General features: G+C 44.4%; 1 protein-coding gene across 1 annotated transcript in view; it reads left to right on the top strand.

Annotated features, from left to right (window-relative positions):
- The first annotated feature begins 1191 nt into the window (after positions 1–1191).
- The window catches only part of CD84 (CD84 molecule), a 38884-nt gene continuing 25178 nt past the window's right edge, over positions 1192–14897 (top strand). Inside the window, exons 1-2 of the mRNA XM_080647748.1 lie at positions 1192–1333; positions 7627–7754. Coding sequence (XP_080503874.1) covers positions 7694–7754 — 61 coding nt within the window. The 5' untranslated portion in view covers positions 1192–1333; positions 7627–7693. The remainder of the gene's footprint in view (positions 1334–7626; positions 7755–14897) is intronic.

The raw sequence follows: 14897 nt of genomic DNA, 5'->3' as shown, positions 1-14897 counted from the left end.
CCTTTTTCGGTTTCATATAAATTTTTGGAGTATTGGTTCTAGATCTGTGAAATATGCTATTGGTATTTTAATAGGGATTGTGTTGAATATATAGATTGCTTTGGGTAGTATGGACATTTTAATGATGTTGATTCTACCAATCCATGAACAGAGTATATTTGTCCACTTGTTTATATCTTCCTCTATCTCCTTTTTCAACGACCTATAGTTTATTGATTTTTTTTGTATTTTTTTTTTTTTTTAGTCTCTATATCATTTATTTCTACTCTGATCTTTATTGTTTTCTTCCTTCTACTTACTCTGGGCTTTTATTTTTGTTCTCTTTCTAATTCTTTAAGTTGTAGAGTTAGTAGTTTATTAAAAGTTTTTCTTGTTTTTTGAAGTAGGCCTGTAATGCTATGAACTTCCCTGTCAGGACTGCTTTTGCTGTGTCCTAGAGATTTGGGGTTGTTGTATGACCATTTTCATTTGTTTCCAGGAAGTTCTTTTCTTTCTTGATCTCATTGATAACCTATTCATTTAACATGCTATTTAGCCTCCATGTGTTTGGAGGTTTTTGAGTGTTTTTACTGTAGTTGATTTCTAATTTCATTCCATTGTGGTCTGAAAAGATACTTGATATGATTCCAATCTTCTTGAACTTGTAGAGACTTGATTTGTGTCCTAACATGTGGTCTATCTTTGAGAATGACCCATGTGCACTTGAGAAGAATGTATATTATGCAGCTTTTGGGTGAAATGTCCTATAAATGTCAATTAAATCCATCTGTCGATCTTAATCACTCAAAAGTCTTTTAGGCAGGGAAGGCAGAGCTACTCCTCTGCGACTGGCCCAAAATATTTCTCTGCCCTTGGCTAGGCAGAGATCCTTGTATGCAATCCAGTGGGATCAGCTGGAAACCCTGAGTTCCTATCAGCTCTCCCATGCAGGGGAATTACCAGACTAGACTGGTGCCCAGGATAGTGGTGTGGAGGGTCCCTTTCCCAATCCAGTCACTGATGCTCCCTGAGACTGTTGAAACCCTCAAACCCATAGGCTTGGCTTCTGCTTCCGTTTCCTCTAAAAATGGACATTTAGGCTGTGGTAGGCATGGCTCCTGAGGGTAGAGTGGGCTGTATCACCTAGGGCGGGGTTTGGTTTCTCTGACCTGCCCTGTGGCTATTGGGAGGGGTTAGTTCCTCAAGACAAAAGGCCTTTTGGTTCGGGTGTATGTGACCAAGGACGGGACTCCAGGCTGCTGCTTTGCCACGCCACGTCTCCCTGGAATGCTTCCCACCCCAGCCTCTCCTTAGGCCCTGAAGTCCGCACTCTCTCCCTGCACCAAAGCCTCAGGTGAGCAGCTGCAAATGAAAACTGTGCTCTGGGTTTAGGAAAAAGAGAGAGAGAAAAAACACTAAACTGTTGCCTTCTCTCTGACCGGCACAGGCACCACGGTGGCCAGCAGCCCTGTCACCTTTCAAGGTGGGATGTCACCTGGGCCTCTGGTCTCGGCTCTGGTGCTCCAGGCTATGGAGCCCATCTGGGTCCGGGCCTCTGTCTTCTGAGGGAACAGCCTCCCATAGCCAGGAGCACCCTCCTCACTCTCAGCCTGCCAGCCGGCCGGCTGCTCCTGGACGCTGGGTCATTTCCTCTCCTGACCGCGCCCTTCCTGTCGGTCTCCAGGTGTTTTCTGTCCTTTCTTGATATAAGTCTCCTCCTTAACTGGACCTCAGTTGGTAATTGTGGGTGCATGTTCCCCACTTTAGTTTTATTTACAGTCTGGCCCTGGGAGGAGGTGCAAGAAAAGTCTGCCTATTTGCCACCACTTTCCCCTTCTCCCTGCCCCAGCTTTTGCGCTATTTGGCTCTCTGCTCATCTACAAAGGACACATTTCTCTCTAGAATTCAGTTCATCGAGGGTTTTTTTGCATATACCACTCATTGCATATTCCACAGATAAGTATGATTTTAATTTTAGTTTTCTTATTGTTACCATGGGATAGAAGAACTTGCATACCCTTCCACAACAGATCAAAGTAAGTCCTAAAACCTAGTATCTTCTAGATATGCAATATAAGGCTGAAAGATAGAGGTAAGACACTGGTCTAGGAATATGATGAAAACTAAAGGTCTTATCCAGGATAGGATATATCAAAAGTTGGACATCAAACAAATAATCTTCGACTAACAAGAGTTCGTTCATAATAGGTGACCAAATTACTTCAGTGAAGCCAGATTTAACCACTGTCCGACCTGACATTTTAGCCTATGGACATTAGCCATTTTCCTGTCTAATCTACAACTTGATGTGTGCAGTGTATTGGACTTACTGATTTTCGAGTCATTTTGAAGTGTCTGCCCTCCAACACATAATTATTCACTTGATACTATTTTTGTATATAATCTTGATCTTCATTTTAATACTGAAAACAAAACTCAACTTGTAAAGAAAAAGAGCTTGTTTTTTTCCAGGCATAATTAACTTTTATGATATCTTTACTTGGGTGCTTTCCTTTTGTAAACTGTAGAACTGATGCAGGCCCTTAAATTTTTGAAAGTCAAAAGCAACCAAACCAAAATATGTAAGTATAAATTTTTGGATTGTATTTCTCTAAAAAAAAGAGAGAGAGAGAGAGAGATTGGTCTAGGCTCAACAGGACTAAGATACTGTTAGGGTCGCCGAAGGAGGAACGCATGAGACCAAAAGGGGTAAAGAATTATAAATGTACTAGAGGCCCGATGCATGAAATTCGTGCAAGGGGCTTGGCCCTTGTAGCCTCAGCTTCGTCCGGAAGGTCGTCTGGAAGGACATCTGGAAGGTCGTTCGGCTGTCCAGTCTAATTAGCATATTATGCTTTTATTATTATAGACTATTACATCTGCTAGCAGAAGGGCTGAGACCAAAATGACATCAGCGGGGCAGAGTAGAGGGAGCAGGATATTTATGTCACTTGTAAGGGTCAGTCAGAGTGATGGGTCAGACCAGGTGCAGGTGGGGGTGAGGAGTAGGCGGTCCACTGGAAACTGGGTGAGGCGGTTTACTGGAAGCCAAAGGCTGTTAATCATGAAACCTACAAGGAGAATAACAAAATCGCCGGGAGGGGCAAGAGCCCCCTGCAAGGCATAATGTGCCTAAGATACCGTCTAAGAATGTGCCTAACAGTTACCATCTAAGATTTCTTAAGGCATAGACATGAGACCACGCAAGGGTTTCAGATAACAGGGGAAGAAAGAACATTCCTACAGAGAAAGAGGGAGGAAGGAAGAAATACAAAGTTAAGTTTTCAGCAGCTCTTGGCAACTTTATATTCTTTCTTCTTTTTTCCTTCTCTGTGAAACATGATGAATGTGTGTGTTTTCATGTGCAGTAATCACATATTTTAGGAAGACGTGCTAAAAGTGTGAAAGTAATATGGTTTAACCTTGTGAAATGAAATAATTAATTTGGGAAATTCCATTTTTCTTTTCAGTCCTTCTTTGGTCCCAAAAAGTTGCCTGGTTCACTATACCTACATAAAGGCACTCACCTGTGCTCTGCTGACCAATTGTATATTTAGAGAATGATGAGCAGGATGATACAGTAAATGACCTCAGAGGCTCAGGTTGCCTAGAAATGAAGGACTCTTCTCAGTGGCAAAGGCTATGCATAATCTTATCTCCTCCAGGTCTCAGGAGCTGGGTCCTCAGACTCCCCCCAAACAGCGGGGTTCCAGTTGAAATTGCTTAGCTTTGGGGCTCAAGTATTTATACCTATTATTTTAACTGGACAACCTAGGGGTCTGGGCTGCCTGCCAATACTTGAGGCAATTAAGCAGAGACCGGGTTGAATCATATATGAGTGTTTATTCCAGTAATGCCGACAGTACAGGAGAGCAGCAGGTCATCCACAAAAATCTGCTCTGCAACTAACCACTGCTTATATTGGGTAGGACAAAAATTACAAGGGGAAGTAGGCAATGCAGGCTGAAGTGGGACTCCATTGTTTGGGCAACAAGGTTAAGTCTTTCCATGATAATAGGCAGTTCTTGAATGAGAATGGACCACATTCCAATATTGACTCCCAGGTCCAAGGTTGATTCCCAGGTCCCAGCAGTGTACAACTCCCAGACAGGTTAGTATGTCCTTTCTTTCATCAGAACAAGGCAATCACAGTTAACAGAGCATGATTAATATTTCTTATAACTATAGCTAGTCCCCAATATTCTGTTTTTGGCCCTAACATTATTACCCCTGACACCCTACATACATAAAAGACCCCTGTTATCTTCTAACAGGGAGTGGTAAGCCTCGACAAAAGAATAGTCCTGTGTTTCATTTATCTCACTCATAATATAATTATATTAATTATATTATATACACTGAGTGACCAGATTATTATGATCTCTGAATGCATAATAATCTGGCCACTCAGTGTATATCCAATATAATAAAAAGCTAATATGCAAATTGTCTCCTCGACCAGGAGTTCGACCAGCAGGCAGGCCAGCCAACCACCCATGTCCCCTCCCCCTGGCCAGGCTGGCCGGACCCCACCCATGCACGAATTCATGCACCAGGCCTCTAATATATATATATATATATATATATATATATATATATATATATATATATATATACTGAGTGGCCAGATTATTATGCATTCAGAGATCATAATAATCTGGCCACTCAGTGTATATGATATATATAATTTATATAACATAATTATATCATATAAAATATATAATAACATATAGAATATCATCTATAATAATAAAAGCATAATATGCTAATTAGACCAGACATCCTTCTGAACAACCTTCTGGACGAAGCCGGGGCTGTGAGGGAAGCCCAGGTCCTGGGTGCGGTGCCAGCAGCCGGAAAAGGAAGGCCTACTCTTGCACAAATTTCATGCATCGGGCCTCTAATTATTATATAAAAGCAGAGGCCTGGTGCACGAAATTTGTGCACAGAGGGGGGTGTCCCTCAGCCCGGCCTGCACCCTCTCCAATCTGGGACGTCCTTCCCACAATACGTGATTGCTGGCTCCTAACCGCTTGCCTGCCTGTCTGCCTGATTGCCCCTAATCGCTTCTGTTTGCCAGCCTGATCACCCCCTAACTGTTCCCCTGCTGGCCTGATTGATATCTAACTGCTCCCCTGACTGCCCGATCACCCCCAACTGCCCTCCCCTGCTGGCCTGGTCACCACCAACTGCCCTCCTCTGCCAGCCTGGTCGCCCCCAACTGCCCTCCCCTGTCAGCCTGGTTGCCCCCAACTGCCCTCCCCTGCAGGCCTGGTCGCCCCCAACAGCTCTCCCCCGCAGGCCTGGTCAACCCCAGCTGCCCTCCCCTGCAGGCTTGATTGCCCCTAACTGCCCTCCCCTGTTGGCCTGGTTGCACCCAACTGCCCTCCCCTGCTGGCCATCTTGTGGTGGCCATCTTGGGACAACATGAGGGTGGCCATCTTGTGGCAGCCATTTTGTGATGATGTTGTGCATGACGCCACCTAGGCTTTTATTATATAAGACTAGAGGCCCGGTGCACGAAATTCGTGCACGGGGGTGTGTGTCCCTCACCCCAGCCTGCACCCTCTCCAATCTGGGACCCCTTGAGGGATGCCCGACTGCCTGTTTTAGCCCGATCCCGGTGGGATTGGGCCTAAACGGGCAGTCGGGCATCCCTCTCACAATCCAGGACTGCTGGCTCCCAACTGCTCACCTGCCTGCTTTCCTGATTGCCCCTAACCACTTCTGCCTGCCAGCCTGATCACCCCCTAACCACTCACCTGCCAGCCTGATTGATGCCTAACTGCTCCCCTGCCAGCCTGTTTGCCCCTAACTGCCCTCCCCTGCAGGCCTGGTCACCCCTAACTGCCCTCCCCTGCAGGCCTGGTCACCCCTAACTGCCCTCCCCTGCAGGCCTGGTCACTCCTAACTGCCCTCCCCTGCAGGCCTGGCACCCCCCAACTGCTCACCCCTGCAGGCATGGGTCCCTCCCAACTGCCTTTCCCTGCAGGCCTGGTCGCCCCCAACTTCCCTCCTCTGCTGGCTTGGTCACCCCTAACTGCCCTCCCCTGCAGGCTTGATCACCCACAACTGCCCTCTCTTGCAGGCCTGGTCCCTCCCAACTGCCCTCCCTTGCTGGCCATCTTGTGGTGGCCATCTTGTGTCCACATGGGGGCAGGCAGGATCTTTGACCACATGGGGGCAGCCATCTTGTGTGTTGGAGGGATGATCAATCTGCATATTACTCTTTTATTAGATAGGATAGAGGCCTGGTGCACGGGTGGGGGCCAGCTGGTTTGCCCTGAAGGGTGTCCCGGATCAGGGTGGGGGTTCCCTTGGGGTGTGAGGTGGCCTGGGTGAGGGGCCTGTGGTGGTTTGCAGGCCGGCCACGCCCCCTGGCGACCCAAGCGGAGGCCCTGGTATCTGGGGTTTATTTATCTTCTACAATTGAAACTTTGTAGCCTGGAGTGGAGCCAAGCCTTCTGCTTGCTCTGTGGCGGCAGCCATTTCTGTTGGGATTCATGTATCTTCTATAATTGAAACTTTGTAGCCTTAAGCGGAGGCCTGGGCCAGCCAGGCTGTGCGGAAAGCTTGGCTTCCTCCATTGCCGGGGGCAACCCTAGCCTCCTGCTCTTTCCAGCTCCATGGCTGCCGCCATTTCTGTTTGGTTTTATGTATCTTCTATCATTGAAACTTTGTAGCCTTGAGTGGAGGCCTCGGCCGGCAAGGGCAGGTGGAAAGCTTGGCTTCCTCCATCGCTGGGGAAACCCAAGCCTCCCTCCTGCTCTCTGTGTCTGTAGCCATCTTGGTTGGGTTTATTTGCATATTCACTCCTGATTGGCTTGTGGGTGTGGCTTGTGGGCGTGGCTTGTGGGTATAGCGGAGTGATGTTAATTTGCATATTACTCTTTTATTAGATAGGATAATTTGGAAAATTATTAAATTTGTATAAAATAGCCCTAGCCAGTTTGGCTCAATGGCTAGCGTCGACTGTGGACTAAAAGGTCCCAGGTTCGATTCTGGTCAAGGGCACATGCCCAGGTTGCGGGTTCGATCCCCAGGGGGAAGTGTGCAGGAGGCAGCTAATCAATGATTCTCTCTCATCAATGTTTCTATCTCTCCCTCTTCCTTCCTCTCTGAAATTAATAAAAAATATATTTAAATAAATTTGTATAAAATATGTTTTATTAATTACATATAATTGTATTATATATTAACATATAACTGTAGTTATATAGTTTTAGTTGCTACCATTTATTAAGCTCCTATCATGTGAACACATTCTTCCTATTCTCTACTCCCCACCACCATCTTTTGCCTAATGTTGCTAACTTACTTTTCAGATCCATCTCAGCTTGGTTGTCAGTTCCTACAGAAAGCTTTCCCCACATTCTCCTAGCCTGGGCCCTTCCCGTTCTCCATAATTTTCTCTGTTAAAACACTGTTTAATTGTTGATCTCCCCAACAAGGGGAGAGATCAATTGCTTTGTTGGTCTTTATACTGCCAGCACCCAGAATCGTGCCTGACACATAGTAGGCATTCAATAAATATTTGTTAAATAAATAATGAATTAATGCTAGGCACTTTATGTGATAATATAGGAAAAAAACAGCCAAAGACCATTGTTTCCGAAATCGTTGTCACACTTCCTTTCTTAAACGCAGCTATAAATAGCAAGAAAATTCGAGTGCAACGCTGTCTGCTAGAAGAGTGCCTTTCTTTTCACAATCAATGATCCTCTGGAAGATGGCCCAGCACTATTTATGGATCTTGCTCCTTTGCCTACAAACCTGTAAGTTTTTATCCTTGTTGATCCCTTCCTAGTTTTCTATTACGTTGTTTTTTTTTTAGGGATTGCCCTGAAGGAAGACATGGAAATGCCCTTCTGATAGGTTTCAACACAGATACCCTTGGTCTATAAGGAAAACAACCAGTAAGAGTCAAACCTGTTTTTCAGCTTTAGAGTTTGAATTTTTTTTGGTGGTGGGTCTCCAAAGAGCTGAGACAAACCCTTCTGCTCATGAGGCTCAGCACTTGGTAAACCTGGCCAGAAAGCCCAGAAAAAGAAGAAATAACCCAAAATCTTGAATAACTTAAAAGCTATTTCTTTTTGGGTATTATAATGTGTCGTATGGTTTTTGACAGAGAAATACTTTTCTCCATTTTATTTCATTGCCCTATCAGATTGGAGTTCATGACCATAATTGCCACTGTAAAAACTTGATCTCTGGACACCTGCTTCATTTGCAAAGCACATTCATAGCTATTACTCAGCTTTTATCTTCCAAAAACTCCCTAAAATAAATGGGAAGTGGCTATTATTCCTATTTTACATTACTTTCAAAGAATGAAGAACTGGAACTAAACATTACTTTCAAAAAATGAAGAACTGGCTCTAAGAACTCTGTTTTTCTTACTTATGCTCAACAGTAAATTAAAAGAGCATATGCATACTGTTTGTTGTCGGTACAAAGAAAACTATGTAACTTAACTTAGCTCTGGGTGTGTCTTGTCATTGCATATGTTGTTTAATTAAATCCAAATAATTGCCTTGTTTATATAAAAAGTGATTCTGTTTGCCATTTTAAAACTATTTATAGTATCTCTTACCAGCTCTAAAAATGCACCATCAAATTCCTGACATGAATGAGTGGGTTAAGATTTTTTGAAAAGGTAGAATAAATGCACCAGGGTCTCTCTGGTTCCCTTGACCGTTTAACATTGGGGCTCCTTCAATTTGAGCTTCATGGAGATTGCACCCTAAATTCCTCCTGCTGCTGTTCCCGGCAAAGGTGGTCCCTTACGTTTACCATTGGACTGTGTGAATCAACTGCTTTCCTGCTCTTTCCTGGAACTCAGATTAGGGAACAGCTGAAAAGCAGTGGAAGAGGAAGTTAGAAATCCCCATTTTTCTCTGGCAATCACTGAAATAAGTCTGAGTGTGTGAACTTATGACTCTTCCATGTCGGAAAGTTTTTCCCTGTGAGCCAAGACTCACAGGCTTATGTTCTGATCTCAACTTTCTCACCATGACTTGGGAACCCAATGACTCTGACTGTCCCTCCAAGTACCCTACCAGCCAGCCACCCTCTGTGGTGGAAGACAGGAGAGTCCAACACTTTTGCTCCACGTCCATTTCTCCCTACATGTTTTTTCCATGGAATTTTAATTCTTCCTTGTCTCTACACCTTTCTTGTTTCAGTTTCTTAACCCCCTCCCCTTGCTCCCTTCTCCTCTCTCTCATCAATAATAGTAATTACTGACTATTTATGGAGCAACCACTATGTGTCTGGCATTATGCAAAGTAGCCTACATTTATCATTTTATTTAATCCTCACAATACCCTATGAGATGAGTACTATTAATATCTCAAGTTTACAGGTGAAAGCATTGGCACAGGATTCTGGAGGTCATTTAGCCAAAAAGTGGAGAAAGTGGGATTTGACTTCCAATGTCTTTAGATTTAACCACTGAGAAATGCTGCCTTCATCCACTTCGATGCTGAAGTAGAATAAAATACTTTCCCTCCTATTAATTGTTATCACGTTTTGGGATTTGTCAGTGAAGAACAGTGATTTATTTCCAGCAAGACAGGATTATCTAGGGAGAGACTGGGCCTCGATCCCTAGTTCAAGGCACTTTTAACTAGCCACTCTGAGAAGCCCCAGCCTGTGGATCTATGCCAAAAAAAATTGTTTGCAAACATCACCAGGATTTTGGAGTGAAAAGAAGGTACCGTTAGCCAACTGCTCCTTCTTGTGTATCAGTTTATACCCTGAGGCTTCTACACCAAGACACAGGGACCAGTGAAGAGTTCTGTCTTGCCCTCACTCATTCTCTTGCTCTGAGTTTTTCTACCTTGCTTTATGTTGCTGGAAAAGGGGTGATTGGGTCAGCAGCCTAAAATTATTCATTCTCTCAACAAAAATGTGCGAGTCACCCACTCAGCCGTGGGCAAACTACGGCCCGCAGGCCGGATACGGCCCGTTCGGCTGTTCTATCCGGCTCGCGGAGCCGAAAGAGCGGAGGGTTCTCTTGCTCTCCCCTCCGCTCCTTTACTTTGAATTTATATTAGTTCACACAAACACTCCATCCATGCTTTTGTTCCAGCCCCCTGGTCCAGTTTAAGAACCCATTGTGGCCCTCGAGTCAAAAAGTTTGCCCACCCCTGCTAGGTGGTAGGGAAATAGTGGTGACCAAAACAGACAAGGACTCTGCATTCATGGCAGTTCCATCCTAAAGGAGCTGGGGCGTTGTTAGTGATGGCTGCTATGAAGTAAACTAAAGAAGGGCGAGGCAATGGAGAGTGATGGAGGGAACTGCTGCTTTAAGCATGGTGATCAGGAGAGCTCTCTGACGAGGTGACCTTGGAGCAGAGTTCCACAGTGACAGGGTGCTGCAGCGTGTTGTAGGAGAGGAAGTCAGCAAGCATGCCCTCCGTTTGAAGGAGGAAACCAGTGCTGAGGGAGGAAAAGAAGGGCTGGAGATGAGGAAGGAGGAGGGGCCAGAGCAAGTAGAGCTTAGGAGATAAAGGCAGAGTATAACAGACTAGGGAGTCTCCTACACCCCCAATTGTACATCATCTTTGTTTTTATTCGACTCTGAGAAGTTTTAGGTCTCAGTGCCCTCTGCATTGTCATAAATACTTTATGTGTCGAACTCTCTTTGGATTCCAACCCCCACTTCTTTAGTACGTTTCTCTTGCTCAGCTCTGAAGAATTTCCCCCTAGCCAGTTAAAGTCCTCCTACCCCATCAATATTTCTAACCAGAATAAGTTTCTGATTTTTTTTTTTAAATTATCTTTCTTTTTCTCATAATCTCTGTTGCCTTCTTCCAGTCAGTGGTTTTCGGCAGCTACTTTATCATGAACTGCACATGTGTCTAGTCCACCTATCCACATGGATTCATTCAGTGAAACAGGAGTTACCACCTAAAACACAGAAAGGTATATTAGGAGGGGAAAGACGCCCACCTTTCCTCCCAGGAGGGGAAGGCCACCTCCAATAAACAGCCTGTCTATAGTGCTCTCTGTCCAAGCTGGTGTCATCTTTCCCCTCGGGTTCCCTCTCACCATAACTACGTAGGGGGCACAATGAATGTAAGCCCTCACTTCAGGGTTCCAGCCTTTTCCTGCCTTTGCTTGTCCTTGAGAAGTTCTGCCTTTCTCCTACCCTTCCCTTCTGTGGTCTGGCATATGACAGTCAGGAAACCATCCTCACTGGGAGATGTGATAAATGTGGGTCACCTCTCCCCTGGGCTCCCAAGGATGCTCAGCGATCTTTTCATCCCCTTCATAAATCTTGGGTAGACTCCCAGGGTGTGCCCTAGAGTGGCAATTTCTCAAAATTTTTACATTCATCAAAACAATAATACAACTATGATTAGTATGTACCAGGCATTGTGCTAAGTGCTTTATCTTCATAATTGTATTTAACAGCTATCCACATTGTAGAGGTAAGGAAACTGGGGATCAGATCATGTCCAAAATGTTCTCATGGTGACACAGCTAGGTTCAAATCTACCAAGATTCAAAACCTGTGCCCCTAATCTTTTTACTTTCTAGCTGGTCCCATCCTTGCCTCTTCACTCTTACCAGATAGTCTCACCCCCTACATTACTAAAGAGGTGAAGGTCAACAAGCATGACTCTCTTCACATTTACCCACGCTACTCCAGAATGTCTACTCACAACCATCTATGAGGCAGGCATTATTATATTCCATCTTGTAGCCTCAGTAAGATAAGGGTCTCAGAAAATGTCAGACACTGAACCTGGCTCAGACCTGTGTTCCCTTCACCTCACCGAGAGGCCTTTCTTCTATCCCCACCCCCAACAGCACCTCAAAATAACCTGATCCTTTCACTCATCCTTTGCTTTTCCCTTCCACTTATGATGAAGCCACTTAAGATGAAGGCATGACCTTCCTCTGATTGAAAACCATATCGCTTCCATCTTTAGTGTCACGACAAGTATGAGTGGCCTTCGTATCCTGCATTGTGCTTGGTCGGGGGATATGAAGGCAAGGTCCCTGGACTCAAGTCATTCACAGTGTCTGGAAACAGACGCATGGGCTCACGACTGCCACACAATTTGGCAACTACTATGAGAGAGAAACCCAGAGCTGCAGAAAGCCAGTGCGTTGGAAGGCCTAACCCAGAACAAGGCCAACCAGGAAAATCTCTATATGCTCTGCCTCCCTACCAACCCTTCACCAACGATCTCTTCTATTTTCAAACAAAATGAAATAAATTAATTTCACTTGACTTTCTCACTGCTATTCTATTTTATCACTTTTTTTTTTTTCTGTTCTGATATCTGGCTGTACCCAAAGAAAGAACCTAAAATATCAAAAGTGGTGGCCTGAGTAATCTTGTAATAGCCCTTCACAGGCAACTGTTTCTCACCCAGCCTTGGAGTAAGAGTTGGAAAGCATCAGTTTCAGGATTTAGAGAGACTGTATTTTGTGTTTGATTGAGGGAAAATCCATAAACTTTAGGAATGTTAGACTGCCTTGGAGCGTGAAGGACGGCAGGCAGATTCAGGACTTTTTCAGGAAACAGTTGTAATAAACATCCTCTTTAAAACAGCAGGGTTGTCAGTTCCATTGGTAGAATAGTTCCCAAGGTCATCAGGGGTCCACACTTTTTCAATCTTCCTGCTTCACCATTCTTAGTACTTGGCTTCATCTTCTTGATCCCAATGTCCATCAGAGATCCATCTGAGATCCCGGAATTCTGCCTGCAAGAAGCATGAAAGAGATGAAGAAAGCAAAGTGCCCTCTTCTTCTTTCTTTTTTTTTATAAACTTTTTTAAAAAATATATTTCTTTATTGATTTCAGAGAGGAAGGGAGAAGGAGAGAGAGATAGAAACATCAGTGATGAGAGAATCACCGATTGGCCACCTCCCGCACAACCCCCACTGGGGATCGAGCCCACAACCCAGGCACGTGCCCTTGGCAGGAATCGAACCTGGGACCCTTCAATTCGCAGGCTGACGCTCTAGCCACTGAGCCAAGCCGGCTAGGCCCAAAGTGCCCTCTTCTTAAAGACACAGAAGTCATATACAACACTACCACTTTCATCCTATTGACCTGAACTTAGTCACATGAACAAACTTAGCTAGCAGAAAACCGGGCAATAAGTGACTCTATGCCCTTCTACACATTAAGGATTCTGTTACTATGAATGAAGCTCTGGGAGAACAAATATAGGAAAACAACTAGAAGATTCTACCATAGCCTCTCACAAATAATATTTAAGCCCATTCTCTCTCCTTATTTTCCATTTTCCAACTTCATACTTAGATGGTCCACCATCATCTCAAATTCAATATTTCTAAACCTGAACTCGTCTTCTGCTTTAGTTTCCTTCCATAATAAAATGAATTGGTTTTTCACTGACATAAAGTAGTCACTAAACATGTGTTATTGCCCTGGCCAGCGTGGCTCCGTTGGTTGCAATGTCATCACCTGCACTAGAAGGTCTCCGGTTCAATTCCCAGTCAGGGCACATGCCTGGGATGTGGGCTGGATCCCCAGTTGGGGCTCCAGGCAGGACGCAACAATAGATGTATGTCTCCCACATTGATGTTTCTTTCTCTCTCCCTCCACCCTCTCTGAGATCAATTATGTATGCATTTAATTGATTGGCAAAAGAAGGTTTATATAATACAAATAAATAGTACAATGATTAATTACTAAATAGTAATACAAGAATAAACTCTGTTTTGCATACTCACAACTGTAAACCTACTTTTGCCTAACCGTTTGTGTGTGTGTGTGTGTGTGTGTTTGAACAACTGAATTATATTAGATGTCCTTATTCCTTGCCTTTCTTTGTACTATCTCTCAAATTTAGCCCTTCCTTTCTATTCCCCCATCATCCTCTGGTTAATGCCCAGAAGGCTATAATAGTCTCCAAAATGGTCTTTCAAAGCCAGCTTCTCTTTCTTCTTACTTTTTCTATAATCATCACTATACTACTGTGACCCTAAAACATCATTTTAATCTTCATCCTCAAAAACTTTAATAGCTCCCCTCTGTGGTGTAGACATTAAACTCAAGGCTGTCCCAAATCTAAGCCATATATCTTCCTATCTCCTGCCTTACCTCTCTCTACTGTTATTCCAATCTATACTCATTTAAACTACATTACACATTCTCCTGCTTCTAAACTTTTATTAAGGAGCCCTTTGAGGGGTCCCACCTAAAGCACCCCTCCTGGGGATCAGTCACAGAAGGAAACAGTGATTCTGTTGCCATAGATCTTGGATTACAGATTACCAACTCCAATGGCAGCAGGAGGTGAGTCTTGGCAGTCCAAGCAGCAGCAGGGCTCTGTGGCTTCGTTTCTCTATTGGAAACAGATATGGAGATTCTTTAAATCAAAAAACAAAAACAAAAACAAAAAAACACACTGAAGTTTGTTGTTTTTTTATTGTTTAAAGTATTACATGTCTCCATTTCCCCTGATTAATACCCCCCGCCACTCCCACCCCTGAGGGCAAGGCCTCACCGCCCCAGTGTCTGTGTCCATTGGTCATGCTAATATGCATGCATACAAGTCCTTTGGTTGACCTCTAACCTCCCTCCCCGCTACCATTTGCCTCTGGATCTATTCTTGTTCATCAAATTATGTTGATCATTATATTCGACATATGGGTGAGATCATGTGGTATTAATCTTTCTCTGACTGGCTTAATTCGCTTAGCATAATGCTCTCTAGATCCACCCATGCTGTTGCAAATAGTAAAAGTTCCTTCTTTTTTATAGCAACGTAGTATTCCATTGTGTAGATCAGCCGTGGGCAAACTACGGCCCGCGGGCCGGATCCAGCCCGTTCGGCTTTCTATCCGGCCCGGGGAGCCGAAAGAGTGGAGGGTTCTCTTGCTCTCCCCTCCGCTCCTTCACCAGCAGCAGTGTTAACATGGCAACG

Source organism: Plecotus auritus, assembly GCF_963455305.1.
Source record: "Plecotus auritus genome assembly, chromosome: 12".
Taxonomy (NCBI): domain Eukaryota; kingdom Metazoa; phylum Chordata; class Mammalia; order Chiroptera; family Vespertilionidae; genus Plecotus; species Plecotus auritus.
This window is presented reverse-complemented; position numbering and strand designations above follow the sequence as displayed.